The sequence below is a fragment of the Thunnus maccoyii genome, chromosome 2 (assembly GCF_910596095.1).
Source record: "Thunnus maccoyii chromosome 2, fThuMac1.1, whole genome shotgun sequence".
NCBI lineage: Eukaryota > Metazoa > Chordata > Actinopteri > Scombriformes > Scombridae > Thunnus > Thunnus maccoyii.
The window spans coordinates 34582067-34604794 of NC_056534.1; the positions used below are offsets into that span (position 1 = coordinate 34582067).

A 22728-nucleotide genomic window follows, 5' to 3' on the forward strand; every position below is an offset into this window, starting at 1 on the left:
ACCACATGCAGACTCAGAAAAACATGGTTCTGTCATTTTTTATGTTTCTGTCTTCATTTGTTTCTTCCTCTCTTTATATAACACAAACATAAATCATTCATTCAGCTTCTGTAATGCACTCCGACTTAGTCATTATTCACAAAGATGCTAATATGTATCAGACTGTAACATTAATGCATCTGTTTTACTTCAGGCCACAAAGGCTCTCACAACAAAGCAATATGGCCGTATATATATTGTAACTTAGCTCTTGCAGTTTCATAACAGACGAAGTTATGCCGAAGATGTATGTGTGTATCTCTGTGTGTATTCGTCTGTTCGTGTAATAGAGGGAGAATCAGATAAACCAGTGGACTGAAACATATAAGTGTTAAACAAAAGCTCACACACCAGCTGGGTCCACAGTAAACACACTGCAGGGCTTTCTCTAATCAGATGGCAGCTATGCGTCGTCTGAGAACATGTGAAGAAGTGAACATACGTTTTTATTCTATGTAACCAAACTGAATTTATTCTAATCATATGCCATCTGAACTACTAATGCATGATGTCATATTCATTTCAAGTGTTGTCTCACTTGACTTTAAAGAACAATAAACATTGGGAACTTTGTCAAATAGCATCAATAAACTACAACAGCGAGAATTTTACAAAGCTTGGACTAATTGAACTGTATGGACAGTTGTGGGTAAAAACTCATATACGTCTACTGCTGAACATTTCACCTCTTCAAAATGCTACAGTAGGCACACAGTATTACTCCTGTGCATGCACACAAAATATAATCTATGCAGCAAAGTTGGAATAATGTGTAAGACATTGGAGGCTTGTGTCACAAAAGAATAGTAAAAGACAGTAGCAATATTTCTACTAACGCAATGGCTGTTATAGCCCACTGTAAGAGATAAAAATGAAATTCTCCACCTAGACACAGGAGCTGCTGTTCTCAATTGATCAGCATTTTAAGTGCATGTGTATTATTAGAATTTCTCCAGCAACCTTGGCTCCTTTGCAAACTTTTAAATGAGAAAACCTGACCGTGATATGTCACTGCAACGTTAGGTGATGCCACTGACACATCTCTCAAAATAGATCAAAATACACCTGTCTCAGTTTGGGTGAAACCAAAAAACTGCACCAAAAGGATTTAATTAGGCATATATTACAGCATACACTCAGTTACCAGTTTCATTAGGTACACCTAGCAAAAATTATTAGCATGTTGAATTGCATTGTGTTATACTGACAGGTATTTCTAATATTTTCTTGAGTATGTATTCATGCTGTTATATTATAATGTGTTAAGTTCAAGTTTTGAGTTCGACATCACAAGCGGTTCCCTCAAAGATAAAAGAAATACTATAGGTATGGACCTCATTTTCCTTTTTTTATTTGCATTATCATACATTAGGTACAAATGACACAATCAATTACAAGGTAAGTAGCTCAGACTCATTTTAAAGGTTTCAGGCTGACAGGGGAAGAAAACAAACATACACCATTTGCAAAATACAATATATTCTTTCTTTTACAGTCTATGTAGATATCTACTGTAAGTCATTTATGTACAAAGACGTGGGAGATTATAAATGAACATAGAGAGGAGAGTAAGAGACCATGTTACTGTATGGGTTAAGAGATAAGGCATTCCTGCACATCATTGATCCTGTGCTCTTGTACGGCCAACGGGATGGCAGTTCACTTCAACTCTCTCAGTTCACAGCGAACACACAGGACACGGCGGAGAGCAAAGACTGACTACAATGAAAAGGGATGTTAAACCAGATGAATCTAAAGCGAACAAGTACATAAAAGCAGTATTGTAAGAAATGCCAATTTAAAAAAAAAAAAAAAAATCTCTCTCTCAAACCGTACATTTAAGATTATATCTTTACAGAAGTTACTTCATTATTATCTGGCCATCCTAATCAATTAAACTAAAAACAAAATGGTGATGACATCGAATAGAATGTAAACAAAGTAAAACACCAAATACATGTGGCTCCTATAACTCCTTTCCCATGGTGCATTGGGGGGAGAACCAGTAGAGGAAAGGGTGGAATTGATGCCAACTGCGGGTGAATTACACAAGACAAATCAACTGCTTTCCTGACCTGATGGGATTTAATAGGTGGAAGAGGGAGGACATTGTCGATAAGATGATGGATTGACTTGGCCCAGGCACTGAGGAAGGAGGGACAGGTAGAGCGAAAAGAGGGCAAACAGGAGACGACAAGGGAGGGGTGGTTTAATGCGACGAGGCACAGGGGTCATCCTCCAAACAAGCCATTGTCATCTATCCTTTTATTCATTGAACTAAACCCCATCAATCACCTGTTCATTGTCCCTTCACTTCTTTAATCACTCAATAAATTCCTTTGATATTGTCTACACATTAATTTATTAACTCACTACATCATTCAGTCATTAATAGGCACAGGGAGGTAAAAGGTAAAAGCAAGCAGACACAGAAGGATGAGTCAAGTTGTAGTTTTAGGACTGTAAAGGTTATTGGCGTCAGTCAACAAAACTCTGATTTACTGAACATTTGTGTGAACAAAGTGAACACATTCATGAGAATTAGATAAACTGAAACACTAACATGTAGTACAATGAAGGAAAATTGAGTAAATTAACATAGTTTGAAAATGAATTAAAAAATACAACATGTGGAGTCATGCTATGCTGTTAAAATGGAGAGTTGAGAGCAGAACAAGAAGGACGACGGTAAAGAAGATGTATAGTATATCTGTTCAAGTTGGGAAAGGCACACGAGGGGAGAGTAAGTAACCTTTTTTTTCATGCCCACACTGACTGTGACTTGACATATTGAAAACATTTCTATAAAGAAAGAAGATTAGGAAATGAGTCATCGGAGATTCTATTAAAGGGATGGACTTGTAAGTAGAGCTAGACTACTATGTCAGCACATACAGAGGTGCAAGTTAGGCTCAGACAAGCGCAAGACTGTTGCTGAGTAAACTCTAAGTATGTACAAGGTATATTTTCTCTCACTTCTGTGAAATTCACTGTGGATGTTAAAATCAAACGAAATGTTTTTCAGACACAATTATGCCCAAGGCTAGACAGGCTACATGGAAGAGAAATTTGAGTACCGTGTGTATTGTTTGTGTGGTAAGTCAACTATCAAACTGACTGGCATTGTAAAGTTTACTGACACAATGTGCACTGGTATACTCATGACAGCATGCTATATGTTATGTGGCCAACAGAGTGTACAGCAGGTGTGGCTTTAGGCAGATCTCAGCCTGTAGACGGAGGAAGCTGCCACAAAGAGTCATTCATTTGACTACAGCTAGTGCAACGCTGCTATTGTTGGGTTCTGGCATTTCCAGGTTTGGCACATGCAAAGGGTTATATATACGATAGGAAACACGGTAGACGAGTGCACAACTCTTAGAAAAACGTGGAGAAAATATTACAAACGTTTCAATAGTTCCTATCTAAAATCAGTCAGATATGAGTTTTCCAATGTGATATATATATATCCTTTGAACATTCCTGAATTTCTTGAGCAGAAGCTGGAGAAATAAACCTCACAACATCGACAACAACTGACAAAAGCTAAAAAATAAACAGCAAAAGGAAAAAAAAAAAAAAAAAACCCAAAAAGATTTTACAAAGAGACGACAACACAACATTAAGATTATAACATAAACCCCATTAATGAGACACTAGAGAGTGAGTGGTCCCATAGGTCTACCAACGAGCATCACAACTCACCACAGATCTGCATTCAGTGTTCCACATCACCCTAAATAGGTAAAGGCAAAAGGAACAAGGGGCCATAATGTATATACTGTATATCAAGCATCTACAGAGAAAGAGTACTGATCTCGAACCAGCGACTAGGTCTCAGGAAAGAGTCGTTTCAAAAGGAGTCTATTAGTATCTATTTAAAAGTAGAATCTAACAACTGTACTGTAGATAAATGTCTCTTCTGTTATCTACAGCCCCCTGCAATCTCCCGTCTTTTTGGCAAAATCACTGTTTTTTTCCTCACTTTTCCTTTCACACATGGCTTACTGTGCCAATCTGCCTGAGCATCTGAACTTCTGAATTGTGATTTGTGGGTAGTACAGTCCCGAAAGAGTCTTAAAGAGCCTAGCTGGTGTCAGATCAGCACTCCTAAGTTGCCTGAGTGTGATGTTTAATGACCCACCTAAAATTTGGCCAATTGAGATCTGTGCTTACAGTGATACTACACCCTTAATCAATTTTTTTTTTCAAGTATGCAACACTCACAGACATTTTACCACCTTGAAAAGTTGTTACTATTCGAATTCATCGCAATCGATGTGAATTCCAGCAGACGCTTAACTCTAAACTTACGTTTCGAGCGGAGTATCACTTTTAAAGTTATAACTCGTTGAGGTTTTATATTTAACAGCATGCAGCATTTCATGGATCACGTGCATGAATGATGCCTACCGACAGCATGCAGATACACAGGGACAGTCAGACACTCATCCGATCGACACACGATTTGCAGTCATTGAATATGATTAAAGAAAATAAAACTAACAACAACAACAACAAAAAAAACTTTGATAAATCTGCCAAAACAAGTCGCACAGCTATTTCTCACAACTTGCTAAATCTGGATGCTGTTAAAGAAACATCCAGCTGTTGATCTATACTGGGTACTTTCCTAGTTTCATTTTTTTTTTTACACATACAAATATTGGTTTATCTAATTAATGTAATAAAAGCACATTCAGGTGTTGGTATAAAAACTGTAACTTGCTATACTCTCTTTAAATAACTCATGATTATTTACAAAGGAGTTATACACTGATATTTGATACATTAAAATATTAATCTGATCTAATGGAAAAAAAAAATATGTATGAGATCACAAAAAAAGAGGAGAACTAAACTATTTGGAAGATATGAAAGAAACAAAAAAAAAAGGGAAACTAAAAATGATTTAACAAATAATGACTATGTTGACATACTCCTGATGAAGGATGAGTTTGTTCTCTGGACGATGAAGCGTTTTCAGAAAAAGATATTCCTTTCAGCAAAAGTGTTTCTGATTCGTAACGTCTGTATCCAAGAAACCTGACAAATGTGTTTTATCTACTCTTGAGGGCATGATACTGTGTGCAGTATAACGTTGCATGGTTAATACACAATGACATCATGTTATATTCTAGAAAAAAAAAACAAAAACAGTTTATCAAAATGTCTTTACTGGTCTCGTTATGACATTTATGGGAAACTTTGTGGGCGTATAGTGGAACAGAGACAGTGGTTAACACTGACTAGTGTTAGAAAATGACAAACTGTAAACTTTAAGTAGATATGAGAATGTTCTGCCACTGCCCGTGAACTTAAAATGATTACCGTTTACTGTGTGTCCACATAGTGTCCACAAAAAATGATTGATAAGGGAAGTATACAATCTGCAGCTCAGGTTAAGGGCTAGGAAATAGGTGTGTGAATTTATTTTTAAAAAACCAGGCAAAATAGGTAGATAACAGTTAAGCAAAGTTAAGTTTTGACAAATTGGAACCAACCCTGACACACTTTCATACCTGTGTGCCTCATACGGTATATTTGTGTTTTTTTTACAGGCTGCATATTATTTCATTACAACAGCGGTTCATTCTTTAGTCGATTTGCTACGCGCACACTGGAAATAGCATTTATCACCGTCACCATTAAATCAAATTGTAAGAAAACTGTAAACATGATACAGGAAACATTGAAGTGCTGTTTCAACGCCTGCACCACCTGTCCTTCATAATTGGCTTATATCACTGCCTTGTATGGGAGTTTTTCAGGTCATCACATTATATCTATATAACAAGCTGTGAGCCACCGACTAGATCTGTAGACTATACTGTTATTGAGATTTGTAAGTATGAACAGTTGCACAGGCGTCTTTTTCCAGAATTAGTTACTCCATGCCTTAAATGCTATCTTAGCTGAATGCTCCTTAAATATTCTGTTGCTTATATCTTATACAGGCATAGATTCATTCATTCTCTTAATTTCATCATACACTGGCATAGATAAATAAAGCCTCTCAGTGCTCTCTCAGTGCCTTCAGTATAAATTGCAGGGATAAAGAGGGACATTATTGTCTACAGTACATGCTCATCATTAAACTAAAGGAAAGTATTTCTTGTGGTGGCCAAGAAACTCTAATCTATATTATCTATACTGGAAAATATATTGTACAGAACAAATATGCATGCCTTAGAATCCTGCTTATGAATAAAACATAAAGGTTAATGGTGTGCCTTGATCAAGTTGTGGTCAGATGTTAGGTTGGCTGTTGGTTTAAGTGGGTGGCAGTGAGCGGGGGGGGGGGGAGGTTCTTCAGGGAGGTTTCCACCATCCTTCTCATGCGCTGTTGTGGAGAGACGGGTGTATAAACTCCGGGTTGATGAAAGAGAACCCTGCAAACTCAGCCTGGTCGATGTTGGCGATAACCAGCTCGTCGGGGGGTGTGAGCTGGGGCTGAGTGCGAGTGAAGAACTTGTCAAAGTTCTCGGCCGCTTTGCCGCACTGTAGAAAAGAGAGACAGAGAAAGGGGAGAGACGTTTAGACACAAAGTTTATAAAAATGATGTGAAACAGAGATGTGAACTAGACAGAACAGACATGGAAAATTGGAGCGTTTGCAAAAAAAGTGCGTGCGCGGTGCACAGCAATTCTAAAGCAGATTTTTGTTTTTAACCTCTTGGGAAATTTTGACAAATGAGCCCAAAGCAAAGCTCACACATCATCATCATAGTCATCATCAAACATCATCAATCACTACCATTGTCATCACTATTCAAATTGCTAAATAAAATCACACTGGGCTGTGCAGCTAGGCGATGTGCATAAACAATGCAGCAAGCACTATGTTTCACCTGTTGACTAATTAAAATGTAAGCGCGCCACATCAAAACAGGCCTTCCTCTTCTTCCTTATTCCTTACTTATTCCTCTTCCCCCTGGCCTACATAGAAACGGAGAACATTGACTCATGCATGACACCTGATCCCCCACTTTTACTCTATCCACATCAGATTACATGCTCTACATCTCATTCACCCTAAACTGCAAGGGACCCGATCACTGGCACAGCTGTGGAACAACAACACTTTCACAAAAACAAGGCCCAGGATTGATTCTCTGAGAGGACGCGGTGTCAGGACCTCTGCATCAAGGCGAGCTGTGTTTGCGCTGACCTCATCACCTGCTGTAACGCAGCTCTTTTATCCCGGCTCAGGTGTGATATGTACACACTTTTGTGCATTTGACCCCCAACTGTCAATGCTAATTATGTTACAAAAGAAGGAAACGATTCCTCAAATAAAAAAAGCAACAGCGTCAAGGTGCAACAAGGTCGCAAAAGGGTTAATTAGTGTGTTCATAAGAGGGAGGCGAGCTGTCGAGATTTAAAACGAGACATCGAAATGTTTTCATGTTTCTGTGATGGGAGGATAATCAAATTAAATCAAAGACATGGAAATGGATCATGTCACATAGTGGATTAATTAGCACTTCAGAGAACTTCTGAGCAAACGAAGGTCATGTACACGTTCGGGAGATGTGGGTGTGCATCTCGTTCTGTTGCTGCAGTGATATTCTATATGAAAAACTCTGTTTGACCACAGCTGCTTTAAAGATTAAAAACAAATGTATTAAAATGTAGTTTACATAGCGATGATTGCAGCTGCCTTTTACACTTGGTTAAGTATAACTAAAGTATACACAGTGAAGTGCTATTGTTTCATACTGGTAATAGGTTGTACTCATTCTTGTACCCATTTTTTGCGGTGCAGGGTGTTTCTGTGAATCAAGTTGCATATTGCAAATTTGATGTCAGGTCAGATTACTGAGATTTGCATTTTCTTCACCAATTAGCTCAAGTTAGAGAAAAATAACACAGTGCAAGGTTCAGTCATCTCATGTGCTATTTTAATTGCTTTACCAGGAAATGCAAAACAGATCCTGTTGAAAAGCTACTTCGATATCTGCTAGGCTTTTCTGTCTAACATAATAACCACTGCCAATACTAGGCAATAACTGTAAGAGCTGAAAACATGGAAACCAGCTGTTTTATCTCCTTCCAAGCAAATCTAATATATGCTACTGTATATTTCCTTGCAGTAATTCTGCGCCTCTCACTCAAGGCTATCAGTGTGCTCTTAGAATTTGCTTTTGGAAGATCTGCTCTGAGTGTAATCTCTAACACAACACTGCCAGCGTGCCACGCTCCCTCTTGCATCCTTTTAAAGCAGCAGAAAGAAGATGATTTAATCTGTCCTGGTCGATTTCTGTCCTGATCTTGTGAATCAAGAACTGTAAGTACCAACGCTTTATGTGCTGTCAGTCACCTTACACTTTAAATCCTGCGACACACTGGCGTCAACATGCAAAGGCTTTAATTTGTCATGTAGAAGTGGTTTGCAACTGGCTAACCTTTAAAGGGCATCTTGACTTCAGATTGTGACCTTCAGGTAGATATAGAATATTTAAAGCAGAGAATGTGAAGAGTTCTCGTCTCTTTTAAGTTATGAGAAATGAGAAGAAAAGAGTGTACAACAAGAAAGAGAGAAGGCTGCGCACTATCCTTCTCTATCCTCATCAGCTAGTCCACCTACACACTGGGCTCACCTACATGGATGCATGCACTGGCAAACACACTCACACACTCAATCATACATCTGAATACACAGAAGCACTCTTACGCTAAGACCTCGTGCTCCATTTGATAAGCTTTCGTGTTCCCTTGGGAGATACTGTTCTGCAGCTGGCTGTGAGTCTAACTGGCTCTGTGAAGCCAAATGCCATGGGGCTCTAAGAGAGGACTTGCATAGAAAGGAAGGATGATGGCAACCGTCGCACTTTTGGCACTGTTGTCATAGAAATAAATATCAGTGCATTAAACTCAAAGGTCTGTTGTGACTGAAAAGGCAATATTTCACTGAAAATTACATCAGCGATGTAATGTTCGGTGCTATTTACATACAGTACGGGGCAGTGCTTGAAAGAAGCAGATTATAATGTTACTCCACGATGTGCCCTTTCTGTCCGATGACGGTTGTCCACTAGACGTGTTCAGTACATGTATGAATTAATGGTTATCAACAAATACTGAATCGCCTTTGTCACTGACTGAACCAGTAGCTTTTAGCTGTGGAGCTCCCATCAGTGGTGACTTCTCAGCTCAGCCATGATTCACAGTAAGTTACCTTCTCATTAAAGCATATTAAAAGGTCACTAACGCTACAGAAACAATCATAATCTGATAACTCTGCTGTAAATAATAGGCTGCTGAGCTATTAAGACTTATGTACAGCGTGTGTATGGGCTAGTTTTGTACTGACTTTTCTTTTTTTTTTCTGAATGCTGCTATGAGCAAAGCCCTCTTGGCATCTACTAACTTCTGCTTCACCCATCACATTTACTTCAAAACAAGCAGAGCAGAGAGAAATCTCCTCCGTCAAAGCAATAAGTGGGTCTACTACTAAATGACTGAACACCACTGGTTGCACTTTGGCCGCATGGCTCTTTTTAGGGTAGAATTGACTGAATGACACGACTACACGGTTTTGATCCAGTTCAGGACCTGTGTCCCTGGTTCTGGACTGGGAGATCCACACTGCTATGTCACTAGAAACAGGACAGCACATACTCCATTTGTTTAGGGAGGATGCTTGAAGAGAAGTAAGGTTATATAGACAAGACAGCCCTTGGTCAGCCATTACACATCCTTCCTCCCTCATCTTTCAGTCCCTTCCGATAAGCTTTAATCATTAGTATTAGGGCAGATTGAGCCCACAACCAACTGTGACCTGGCATTGAAACTCTTGACTAACTCATGACTAACTGGCCTTATCTACTGCTGCCCTACATTCACAGACATGACATCACTGTCTTTGTAAGTGTGCGCATGTTTGTTTTAACGTGAGTGTCAATGTGTATGTATGTACCAGCGAGTCTTTGTGTGTTTAAGGAGTGTCTGTCTGTGTTTGTCATGCAAACACATTGTGGTCTACAGGTACAGACATTGCTATTTGTTTTCTTCTTCTTCTTTTTTTTTTATTAGGGAGGCTAGACGAAACATGTCAGGTGATTTAAAAGAACTGAGTACAACAGAACATAAATACAATGAGACACAGTGTGTGTTCATATGTGTGTGTGTACGTGAGGTTTTTTTTTAAATGTCCCTCCATGACTGTTGTTACTGACAGGTGGCGTTTGCTCCGAGCCACTACCACCCTGTCAAAGACGATAGAAGGCAGGACACACACTCTTCAAGATAGGGGGCAAATGTTGCTTTTTGTGTGGGTGTGTGTTGTCTCTGAATGTACCCTCCCTCTCTTTCCCACCCAGCAGATACCTGATGGGTAATACCCAGCATCCTTCAACTGCTGCCTCTCTCTTGTCTACTTGTCTACATCTATCCATCACTGACCATCCTTCACTTGAGCAAAGGATGGTCACCAACGACAATCACCAGCACCAAGATGTCCCCTTCTGGATCACGATTCGGTTACTATTCGTGACACTGGGCTTCTGCAGTGTGACCACAAAGCATATGCGGGATGAGGCTGGTTAGCATGTTGTGGTCACTACTCACAGTGCTGAGGGCTGAAAGTTTGAGATGGAGGATCACACTTGCAATGAGGACCTTGAATAGACTATTTCATAAGAGCTGCTCTCAGAAGATAAACGAAGCTGAAAAGATAAGCTCAACAAGAACAGAAGGAGAAAATGAGGTTATGAACCATGTTGTTATGAAAATCTGGACCACCGCTTTGTGATGTGTTTGGGAACCCTTCTGGAAGAACACAGGACTGGTCTTCCATCTTCTCATTGGTGTGATTCAGCGAAACCTTATGGGTTGAGACCAAAGCTATTATGCTGTTGATACATCATCCCGTACACAGTGACATAGTGTCCTACATGGGTTTTTGACCTACTTTCTCGCATCTTTAGTCTCCCTCTCTCTCTCTCTCTCTCATTCTGCACACATACAGGCATACACGCCTCTGCACGCAAGCACATTAAAAGAACACTCAGCTACTTAGGATGATAAATGAGCTCCTGCCTCCATTAAGAGTTGTGCCAAGACTCCCTCTCTCTCTCTCCCTCTCTCTCTCGTTCTCTACCTCTCTCTCTCCCTGAAGCCACAACCATCTCCCAAACATTATGCTTTGTTTTGTTGAATTGTTATCTTGTTATTAGCAGCTTATATAAGGCATCAGTCATCTGAAACAATTCTTAGTTTAAGTAAGAAGTGGGGAAGTAATGATTTTCATGAACTGAATTTGAGACATTTAATTTTGCTTTATATTGATTTATCTACTATTTAATTTCCACTGTGCCCTATTTCTTTAATGTTTCATGTGACTAAATCACTAAAACACAGTTAAACCAATGGATTATTGGTGCAGAAAGTCCTGACATGACCAATTGCGCTTTGGCTATATACACCAAAGAAGTGGAGTTAAACAGATGCAAAAGTTCATCATTTCAAATCAACAAATCTGTATTCAATGTGACTTTGTAAACAAAATCCAAAAAGCAGCAATTACTGGTCGGCCCACTTAATACATGTATCTGCGTCTGTTGAGAAATGAACTATGCAGTAGATCTTTACTGGAAACATGATGGAAAATACCAATTCTCTTGACCTCAAATTAGGAAATAAATAAATAAATAACTGGGGGAAAAAAATAAATTCACAAACAAACTGAAAACGCTCCCTCTTTTGTGTCCCGTAAGCTAAAAGAAGAATGAGACATGCTCAGATGCTCAGTCAAGTTGCAACAGTCTGTGCCTCTCGTTTTCTTACAGCTACAGTGACTCATGGACTCATCTGTATTGCCATCATATTCTGTATGCTTGTGTGTGTGTGTTCATGTATCCCGTCAAGCATGTGCATCCCTTCCTTGGACGATGTTCCCGAGACTTCTGCGCGGTGACTAAGTCCTCCCACTCTTTCTTGCCCTGCCTCCCTCCCTCCCTTCATTCACTGCTCCCATCACTATCAATCAGCAGCTTTCCTGTTTGACCTACTTTTTCCATCCCTTTCCTCTCCCTTCAGCCATAAAGACGGTCGGTCATCCACAAGTGGGCGTGAAGCGTGTGCGCGTCGAGTGCGTTGTCTTCTCCAGAAATTAGCCTCCTTTCATTGCAACACCGCTCGCTGGATGTGGCATTTAAGTACGTGCTGTGTGCTTATTTTTGTCACCTGCGGTAGACGTCTGCACGGTGACAACATCCAGCGCTATGAATATGGATCAACTCTTACTGAGCCTGTGCCCTGACACTCATTCTACCGCATAGACTTTGTCCCCTCTGTGCTGTCTGAAGCCTTGGTCCAATAGATACAGATGGTTTGAATCTCTCAGCTGGGTGCAGCCAGTGTATTGATTGCAATTCCACAGCTGTCACAGGCGGATGAAGTGAGATTGAGCAGGGATAGATGCACAAGGAGAAAGGAAAGAGGAGGGGGAGTGGATTAGAGAGGCAGGGTTAGACCTAGTGAAGGGTGAGAGGGAGGTGTATAATAATAGCCATTTTTTGGTGGTAATGGACTCAGAAACATCGCTGTATTACATGACATAGTAAGATGGACGTGGTGGATCATTATAGAGTAGGCGATGGTGGTCACAGGGAGCATTCGACAATGTTTTCCTTCCCTCCTTCCATCTCGATCACCTTTCATCCGTATCTACATCTATAACCAGACCCATGCAAGCATGCGCTGTGCAAAGGACATGCATCTACCTCTCTGCAACTTCGGCGTGGACACATAACTCACAGAAGCTTTCATTTCTCTCCCTGAACTCGCTTCCCCATCCCTGCCTCCTCTACATATCAACAAACTCGCACTCGTATGCAGCAAACAGACACACAGACATGCAAGGAAATCTTCCTCCCCTGCTCTTCTTAATCTCTGTTAACCTTCACTTTCTTTAACCTTCCCACACACACACACACACATACATTTACTCACACATACACACACAAAGCACACACAGCATTTCCAGCACATCCACTCAGCAGGAGACCACATGGACAAAGAGGCCAGGCTTCACCTTATAAGAGGAACTGGAGCCCTTGAGGGTTGAAACAGAAAAGAAATACTATATTTAAACTGAATATGTAAGGGACACACACACACACACACACACACACACACACACACACACACAAGTCACTGAGTGACCTACTTCATCTTTGTTGCCTGTTGACTCCTGTTATTTAAAGAAATTCAGTCTATATGAACTCTCTATGTGTGTGTGTGTGTGTACAGTACCAGTCAAAAGTTTGGACACAGTTTTGACTGGTATATGAGAGAGAGAGAGAATGATAGAGAGACAGGGAGAATGTGTGCGTACTCTACATGATCATGTGTATACTCCAAGGACCTCATACTGTGCAGCAAAATGTGAGCTATATGAGAAACGCATTCATAATAAATGGACGTTACATTAATTATACATTGAGATGAGAAGCTTTGAAATTACTTATGGCCCATATAACACATGTATGTATCTTACGCCTGCAGCTGCGTTCTGACTGCAGTAAAGAGCATCAAGTCAAGGCTGTATTATATTCCATATCACGGGTCACTAGACATCAGAGTGACTTCAGTGTAGGGTTAATGTACCGATCTTGTCTCTTATGCAAAGCTGAAAATTTAGAGCTGAAACCTTTAGTCCATTAATTGATCAGCGGATAGACATAGAAAAAAGTATTTTGATGTTCGATTGATAATTTTTGTTCATTTTCAAGCACAAATTGTAAAAAGACCCAAACCATTCTCTGGTTCCCACTTCCCACTGTTTTGTATGATTGTAAACTGAATATGGTTAACTGTAGGTCGGATAAAGTAAGGCTTTTGGAAACATGTTCTTGGATGCTGGGAAACCGTGATGGATATTTTCATTATTTTTTTGGCATTTCATAAACTAAAGGATTTATTGAGTAATTGAAAAAAGAAAAATCGTCAGACTGATTGATAATGAAAACAATCATTAGTCGAAGCCCTAAAATGCTGTTTACTGTGAAGATGATGACAGTAATGTTTTTATAAAACTATATAATGCTGGTGTAGTTTTGCTGTCAGTGAGAGCAGATTTAAATCAATGATGCTCCTGACACCTTCATTATGAGACACTGTGTAGTGGTTTACAGCGATGGTATGAGCTTCATTTCCACTTTCTGCATTCACCTTCATACAACGAGACCTACTGCAACAACACAGGTCTCATTTCCAGTAAATAACATCAGTTATTTACTAGAAATCTCCAGCAACATGTGGGAGTGCCAACAACACGTCTGTTCTAGAGCCTGTGTGCTTTTACTTGTGTGATGTTATTTTATACTGTAGCTTACAAGCCTAGTGATGGACTATAATGACCTGCTCACTTCTCTACTCTTTAGTCAACATTTGTTGTTTTTAATTGAGTTCTATAATTAAACTGACTTGGTTTTTACATGGACTAGTCTGTTTATGTTGAAAAAATGATTATTCATATATTGAAGGGTTTACCTAAATCACAAAATAAGATGTTTTTTCACTTACAGCTCATGAGCTATGCAGGTAGCTTTGATTTTATTCATTAACAGCTACAGAATTGCAAGCTACAGCTGGGGGAAACCTTTGTTCTCTCTTCTTTTTCCCAAGGAGTTTTACCTGTTATTAAATTTGAAGTAAATCCTCCTAGAATTATTAATACAAATACTATTTTGAAAAGGACTTAAAAGCTGCATGCCAAGTACAACAACATTACGGTCTGAAGTATGCTCTCTTAACTTTGTTGCATGTCCTCTTCTGAATTTTTCCCATTACTGCATGTTCACTGTCAACTCCAGCTGTACACTAAAAAGTAGTGGCTACTGCATGTTCCATGTAGAGGCTAACAGAAGATGATAACTAGCAAAGAAAACCTGCTGGCAAATTCATTTCACTATTTCACTTTCGGGTATACTAGATGTCACACTGCCCTGACAGCAACATGACTGGTTTGGGGTCTGTAGCAACACCGAGCTTCAGCATGAGGACAGTGTGTGTGTGTGTGTGTGTGTGTGTGTGTGTGTGTGTGTGTGTGTGTGTTGGTAGGATATGTATGTATATCAGTAAAATAAGGCCGAAAGGGAGAAAGAGGGAGGATCGGGATGGCTTGCGGTTCATTAATTTTACTGCCATAAATTGTGTAAATTCAAATGTAAAATGTCATAACACGCATATGTTCTGGTCACGCGTCTGTTTGGATTGCAAGTTTTATAATATCAACAAGAAGCATTTCCTGGGGTGATGAGTTTTAGGTGCATTAAATGAGATTGGGTGATTAATGAAAACCTTAAGGAGAAAGTCCCAACCAGAAAATGTGGTGAGCACAGATAAGGATTAGCTGCCTCCTGTATATGTGTGTGTGTGTGTGCGTGTGTTTTTATTGTTTAGTGGTGGGGGCCCTTGGAAACATCTGAGCAATTTAGAGATGAGCTTTAATCAGCTGTAACAGTCAAACCAAGAGCATCATTTCTATAGAGAGGAAAGGACAAGAAATAATTATGTGTAAATCTGATCTTAAGTATTGATATTCCAAAAAGCATTATATAACTGGAAAATAACCTAGATTGCTGTGTTATGTACCACCTGTTTGAATTCTTTTAAATTGAAAACTGAATACCTAATATACCTAACACTGCATGTTGTTTAAACTTCCATACAAGTGTCTTAAAAGTTCATCAATACTTTCAAATTTCTATCACTTACAATAAAAGTGTATTACTGTACTTTTAAGTTTTAACTAGTGACTTTCCCTTTGTTGTTTGTATGACAAACGTCTGACAAATGCAACTTGAGGGCTGACGTACAAGTTGGTAAACAAGCAGCCAAGAACAAATATTCCTCGAGGGAGTAGAGAACACAGCAGAGGGACATAAAACGTCTCTTGCCATTTTGATTTGTCTTGTAGTGATAAGCGCATCTGCTCTCGGTTGTTCGGATAAATGCTGAATGTTGCATTTGTTCCCTTGTCTTGTTTATCTATATGGCGTTTGTATGTGAAAACGCGCTGCTTGCACTGTGCTGTGAGATACATTCTGTCGACAATAGATATACAAGAACGCTGTCGTTGAACACGGTGTTGAATTTGGGGACTGGACTAATCGCAATGAGGCAAAGGAAAGACAAAGGATGCCAAGTTTTCAAGGTGCATGGCGCAAAGTGCAGTTAAGTGTGCACTTTAGGTATTTTTAGGGCGATGTCTAAATGCCTGTTGGCTTTAGATGACCTTAGTGCTGCCCCTCTCCTATGACTGTCATTAAAATACTGCACAGGTTTAAAAAAAACATCATCTGCATCTCAAGGAAATGACTCTATGCTGCACCTTGCGCCGTGCACCCGCATGAGAATAGAATCCAAAGAAGCAGCGCTCCCTGTGTGACAGGAACAGATGACTGTTATAGGAACTGTGTCCTTATTTTAATGAAGGCTAAACTCGTATGACAGAGGCCACCAATCATCTTGACCTTGGTTACAGTAATTATACAAAGCGGTATCACACTTAATCAGACTATGGGGGTAAAAATTAAACCCTAAGCAAGTTCATCGCCAACTATAAAAGTCTATGTGCACAGGACTTACTACTTTGGGCTTGAAGGGCGGCTGTATCTCCCTGTTCTGAAGGCGTTCCCAGTCGATACGTCTGAAGAAGGCGTGTTCTCTGATGTCCCTCTCTCCCTCCGGGCCGCAGCCCAGACGCTTGGATGGGTGTTTGGTCATCAGCTGTTCACAGTTATAAAAAAAAACAATGGAGTCAGAACAAAGGAATCATAGCGGTTATTCTACTTAAACCCAGATCATGCTGTTTTTAACAATGTTGTGAGAGGACGTCAGATGATCAGAAAAAGAAAAAACTCCGTGTCGACTGCATGATTCAGGTGGAATGGAGAACATGTTCAGTCATACACAGTACATAGATTTTGGCAGAACATGGAAAAACTGTTTGGATTTAACTCTCTCAAAAGTGCTCAGCGTTGGTTCATCAGGAAAACTCTCTCACTTTGTTTTCTCCCGCTCCGGTGTTCTCACTGATGTGTTTCATAATGTGATTCCGTCTCTTTTCTAGGTCAGTAAATGACAGCTAAACAGATGGGTCTGTAAAAGAGTGATATAATTGTTTTTTTTTTTCTTCTTCCTCTCCCTCTGCTTGTTCTGACTTTAGAGAACTGCTGCCACTTCCAATCACACTGCAGACAACATGAGGACACAGTTTGCACAAAAGCAAACCATGATCTTAAAAAAAGTACCCACAGGAAATAAAACCAACAACAGAATTTGTCCTTGTTAAATTATGTAGAAGCCCACTGGCGTTACTTAAACATAATTGACAACATAATATGTCAGAAATACAAGTCAAAAATGAAAAAGACAGTATGAGAAGAGATGAGACATGACATCTGTAGTTTAGAATAAGATAAGATTTGTCTTGGACCACAAAAACTGTGGCTCACAATACAAGTGTCGATAACAGTTGAACAAACCAAACTTACAGCTGGAGAGCATTTGAATTCTTGCTGATTGTATAAACAGAAAACGGTCTGAAGAAGGAAACAAACAGGGCAGTTTTAAATGCATCAAAGCCATGTCAACTCATAAAGGAACATAATCGCTGACTTGCTACTTGGTTTTTAAGTGTGTGTATGAAATTTCACCAGTTATACTAAATATTTTGCGTTACCTCTCCCACCTCAGTGCAGGGATTTGTCCTGGTTGAATCGCTAAGGAAGATGAGGAAGTCCTCTGGAGAGGAAACCTACTGGATTTCAGTATTGACAGTCCAAGGACAAAATGACTTATTCATGCACTGGAATCTGAAATGGAAATTATCCTTTTTTTTTTTTTTTTTTTAAACTGAGCTTGTTTAAATGCTTAAATAGGCTGGTTTCCATGCTTTCTAAGTGGTGAGTGTATGCGTACATACACAGACACACAAAAGCCCACAAGACTCCAGCGCCTCATTTAAATCCCTAATCTGTGATGCACACCTTTACATTGCAGCGCAGTCACCTTCACAGTTCTCCTGCAGTATATGACATGTTTAGCAATCACGCTGTGTGTGTTTAGTGTTCTTACACAAAGGAAGACTGTGTTACCGATGTTTATCTCTTCAGCTACAGTTTCTGACTAAAGGCAGACACATACTGTTCACCTTGAGTCTTACAGCAGCCTGTCAGTAAGGTTTCATTACTAAACTAAATTCTGTTTTTTAGTAAACTTGAAAGAACTTCCTTTTACAGTCCCCAAAGTAATTACCCAGTAAATATATGATAACTTATGGTATATTATTGGGTAATTACCACTGGTAATAAGTAGGTAAATACAGAGAAACTACAGCTGAAATAAGAAAACCCTCCACTATTACCCATCAACTCAAATACCATACAGTTGTGATCGTTTTAGCTTGGTAATAACTCAGATATAATTGCTTCTCAGGAAAGCAGGCAACCAATTCTTAGAAACACCTCCTCTATTACCCATCAATTCAATTGTAGTTATCCAAGGTTTATGTTGGTAACAGCCCAAGTTTTGTACATCTAGAAATTAAGATAGTACTTTCCAATAAATTACTTTTTTGTATATAGTTATTGTTCATACAAACACAAATAACCAAAAGGGTTTATTAGATTTACCTTAAAGTCACCTGGTAACAACCTCCACAGGAACAGTTTAATATACTATAATTTACTATATATTTACCAGGTAAATACAGTAATTAGGGGACTGTAAAAGGAAGGGTTACCATGACATTTGTTCCTTGTATGTGCTCTTTATCTGAGGGTGCTGAAATCTCACCATAAACTTAAAAAAATAAAATAAAATAAAGCAAACAGAACATAGTATCTCACAATGAGCATCAACTAAATATGTTTTAAGAGACATGACAGCATTAAACGACATGCTCAACTGTTATGAGCGTTGGATTTGTGATTTCTGCAGGTCGGCTTCCTAGCTGCAAGCCCCTCAACATACAGGCCATGCATGGGCTGAGCCAAATCTAAACGAGCAGAGTGCATCCAGCTGGCAGAGTACATCAGACAGCTGTTGACGAGGAAGGAAAAGTCATTTGCAGCTTTCTGTCTGTTCACAGGACTGTCACTGACGGTGAGAAGTCATCCTCCTGCACAAGGCTGTCACCATTAAACAGCTCACACCTTGAAATGTCCTTGAAACTGACTGACTGCTGTCCTGCCACCGTGTCAATCACACGCCCAAACTTTTTTTTATTTTTATTATAACTTGATCACTTGAATTCATTTGCATAAGTGTGACGGATAACCATCTCCTGAAAAAAAGAAAAATGCGGTGTTGACGTTTCACGGTGAAACATTTGATTATTCTATCTGCAAAACTGTTAGCACTCGAATCTCAGTGGCTCCACCGTGTCATGAAACTGTCAGCAAAGTGTTCAAGAAGTGTATAACTTTGAAGAGACCCTGCTGTTTCTGCTGAGAATGTCACAATGTTAGATTTGACAGGACGGCGGGTAGGGAGCGAGCGAGAGTCAGGGAGACGGAGAAAGAGAGAGAATGATAAAGTAAAAGAGAAAGCAGATGGGGTCTCTAAGTCAGCAGGGCTTTCAAAACACACACACACACACACACACAAACACCTTCATCATCCTATAAAGCCCCTTTAGTTTACTGCGGCCTGAGATAACATATACATAGTGAGGCAAAACGTCTGATCCCATCCCATTACTTAGATGAATATGTATCTACATCTGTGACCTATTTAAAATGTAATGTACTGTGCGGTATGTATGTGCTCCCTCAGTATAGAAACAGTTGCAGGTATTGTAAGATAATACCCCATCTTCTGTTTGCATACAACCAATATATACTGTATAATATGTGCACAGAATCACTCTTGCCATCCTCTGCTGCTATCGTCCGTTTCTGTATTAGCATCAGTTTTCTGTCAAAATCTGTTCTTCTCTCTCAGCATCACCACTCCTGCTCCCTGCATCCTGTTATTCTCCTCCTCTTCCTATCTCTGTTTTATTTCCCATAAAACAATCTTTCTCTTGTTTCATATCCTTATCATCATCTTTCTCTTTCTTCTGTGGGTCACGCTACTGGCGAGCACTATGTATCCATTAAGAGGAGGTGCTGCAGCCATGCCAGACTAAGGTCGAGACAGGGACTTGGGCTGAGACCAGGATACACACACACACACACATGTGCACACTCAGCCAAGAAAAATTAAGGAGAAAGAAAAGGATGGGAAAAGGAAAGAGAGGGGACAAAGACAAATCAGTGGAGTTGAGGTAGGAACAAGGAGACAAAGCGTGTTATTGCACAGCTCATTGAATTTGCACTGCCTCTGGACAGAAATAAAACTGACACTTTCACTATTAAATTCCTTCTACATACACACACACACGTGTGCATCTCTGTTACCCTCCTGAACATTCAAAATAAAGAGTCTCTCTGAGTCTCTTCTGCTAATAAAATAAACCACTTGAGGAATGTTCCTGCAGTAATTCTCATCTTTTATTGACCAAAGAGTCCTTAGTCGAACCTCATGTCATCAGTGACTGTGAATTCATCGACAGCTGCCAAAATTCATCCATATTTCATGTCCATCAGCTCCTCTGAGGATGAACATGTATTGACATACCAGTGTTTCTTGCTGTCTTCTGAAGAGTGCATACAAAGTGCCAATGAAGGTCATACACACAGAGGTTAAAGGGCAAATGAGTGATTGTATGCAGAGTTCCTGCACATGATTTTTGCCTTGTTGTCTGTACTGTGAAGCAATAAAGTGAGTTCCGGTGAATACATTGGGTAAGTGTACTGTGTTCTTCCTGCGTCCCTTCCTTTTTCATTTTCTTTCAAAACATTCTGTTGTTAACATGAAACGAGACAAAGAGTTACTATATTCCAGTATTTGTCTGCTTGACTTGCACTGACCCACTGTACTGTTCAGTTCTTACTGTCTCTGGAGATCCAGCATCCATGTACCCATGGTAGCTGACACAGCATCTCAGGAGACTGTTGAGTATAAATACTCCTCTGTTCTTACAGAGGAGGGGGTAACTGATGGAAAACAATCTCACTGCGACTCAAAATGCTAGACTGTTTGGTTCAAAAATGATTCCCAGCTTTTTTTAAACCAGTCCTGGTAAAATGCAATAAAACAAATGACTTTAAATACAATGAACACAAACAAAGTCAGTACTGGGCTACCACAATAAATACTAAACCATGCACTGTTCTGTAGTTTTCCAGCAGCATTAATAAGTTTGTTTGCACAAAAGCAGAAAAAGACAAGAAATATAACAGAGAGCTACAGTATGAAGACCTTTAATATCTTCTATCTTCTTCCAGCAGAGGTGTCTCAGCTCTCTGCTCAATCACATACATTTCTGTCAGAATCCTAGATTCAATCATTTTGTGGATACTTTGGTCCAGAAATTGTTGAGGAGTAACTCATTTGTTTTAGACATCTGGTAGATGTTTTAATGTCTGGTATATTTTGCTGATTAACAGCACAAAATTTCATATTTTCTTCATCTGTGTTGTCCATTTTTGGTTATTTATCACCACTTGAAAGAACTAACTTACTGTATTTCAGTCAAACAAATGCACCAAAGAATTGACCATTTATTGCAAATGGTTATACAGTCAGATTTGATGGAAAAGGTAATCAGAGGTGCTGCTGGGAGAATTAAGCCAGCCACACTAGTGAGGAGTAGACTGGACAACAGGTTTCCTTCAATGTTTTAATGATGCATATGTCAAAGACACAGGCCCTGAGTGCGGTGAGAAGAGTCCACTAATACATAGATGAATTCCCAGAAAGTATTTTTAAAAAGCTTCATTCATACAGCAAATGGATCTAGACTAGATCTGTCTAGATCTGCAAGGCTAAGAAAAGCTTTACATGGGTCTGTGACACAGTGTGTCTGTTTTTATTCCTAAAGTTGAACAAGCGGGAAGAGTTTTGTAGTCTTCATGAATTTCAGTTATCTTGGCTTCAGTGAAGAGCGTGAAAGACACAGGGTTTAAAATGCTGATTTACAGGATTTTCAACCCAGACGGGAAAAGCTTCTGGGGAAAACAGTCCCTGTTAAACAGGACAGTAGATGGAAGATGTCTATTGCTTCATATCAGACAGGTGCATTTTGTAAAACAGAGAAAAAAAAGCATATCTTGATGTTGATTATGGATTTTGCCTGACAACACCGACTGATTCACTTGCACTCACCCCTTTGCAGACGGAGACAGCCTCTTTGGACAGGGACTTGGGGTAGGACACGTTGTGCTCCATAATGGACTGGAACAACTCATCTTCATCCTCTCCATCAAATGGAGGCTGTGGATAGAAGGACACAACAATGAGAGTGCTAGTGGTTCATCCATTAAAACACAGCGGGTGAATACGTGGTTACTGTTCTGAGACCACAAACAACTTTGTACCGCTAAAAGTAAAGTGTCACCATGTATCACCGAAAGGATCCACCAGTGGTACATTTGTGTTTTTGTACCCTCTCTACCTGACAGGTAAATTGGCCACATTTGGTAAAAATAGTTTCCCCTACTGAATAAACATGGGATGGGAAAAAACTGGACAAAAAAATTGACAGTACAGGATGCTAAAGAGAGAGAATTGAGGAAGGAATGACAGAAAAAGGGGAGAAAATAAGGAAAAATGGACAATTTGTGCAAAC

At 39.6% G+C, this 22728-nt stretch overlaps 1 protein-coding gene across 1 annotated transcript in view; it reads right to left on the reverse strand.

Annotated features, from left to right (window-relative positions):
- Positions 1–1374: 1374 nt before the first annotated feature.
- prkcaa (protein kinase C, alpha, a) overlaps positions 1375–22728 on the reverse strand; it is a 146390-nt gene continuing 125036 nt past the window's right edge. The window contains exons 15-17 of the mRNA XM_042434571.1: positions 22266–22373; positions 16638–16778; positions 1375–6540 (exon numbers count right to left, since the gene is read on the reverse strand). Of these exons, the coding sequence (XP_042290505.1) occupies positions 6376–6540; positions 16638–16778; positions 22266–22373 (414 nt within the window). The 3' untranslated portion in view covers positions 1375–6375. The remainder of the gene's footprint in view (positions 6541–16637; positions 16779–22265; positions 22374–22728) is intronic.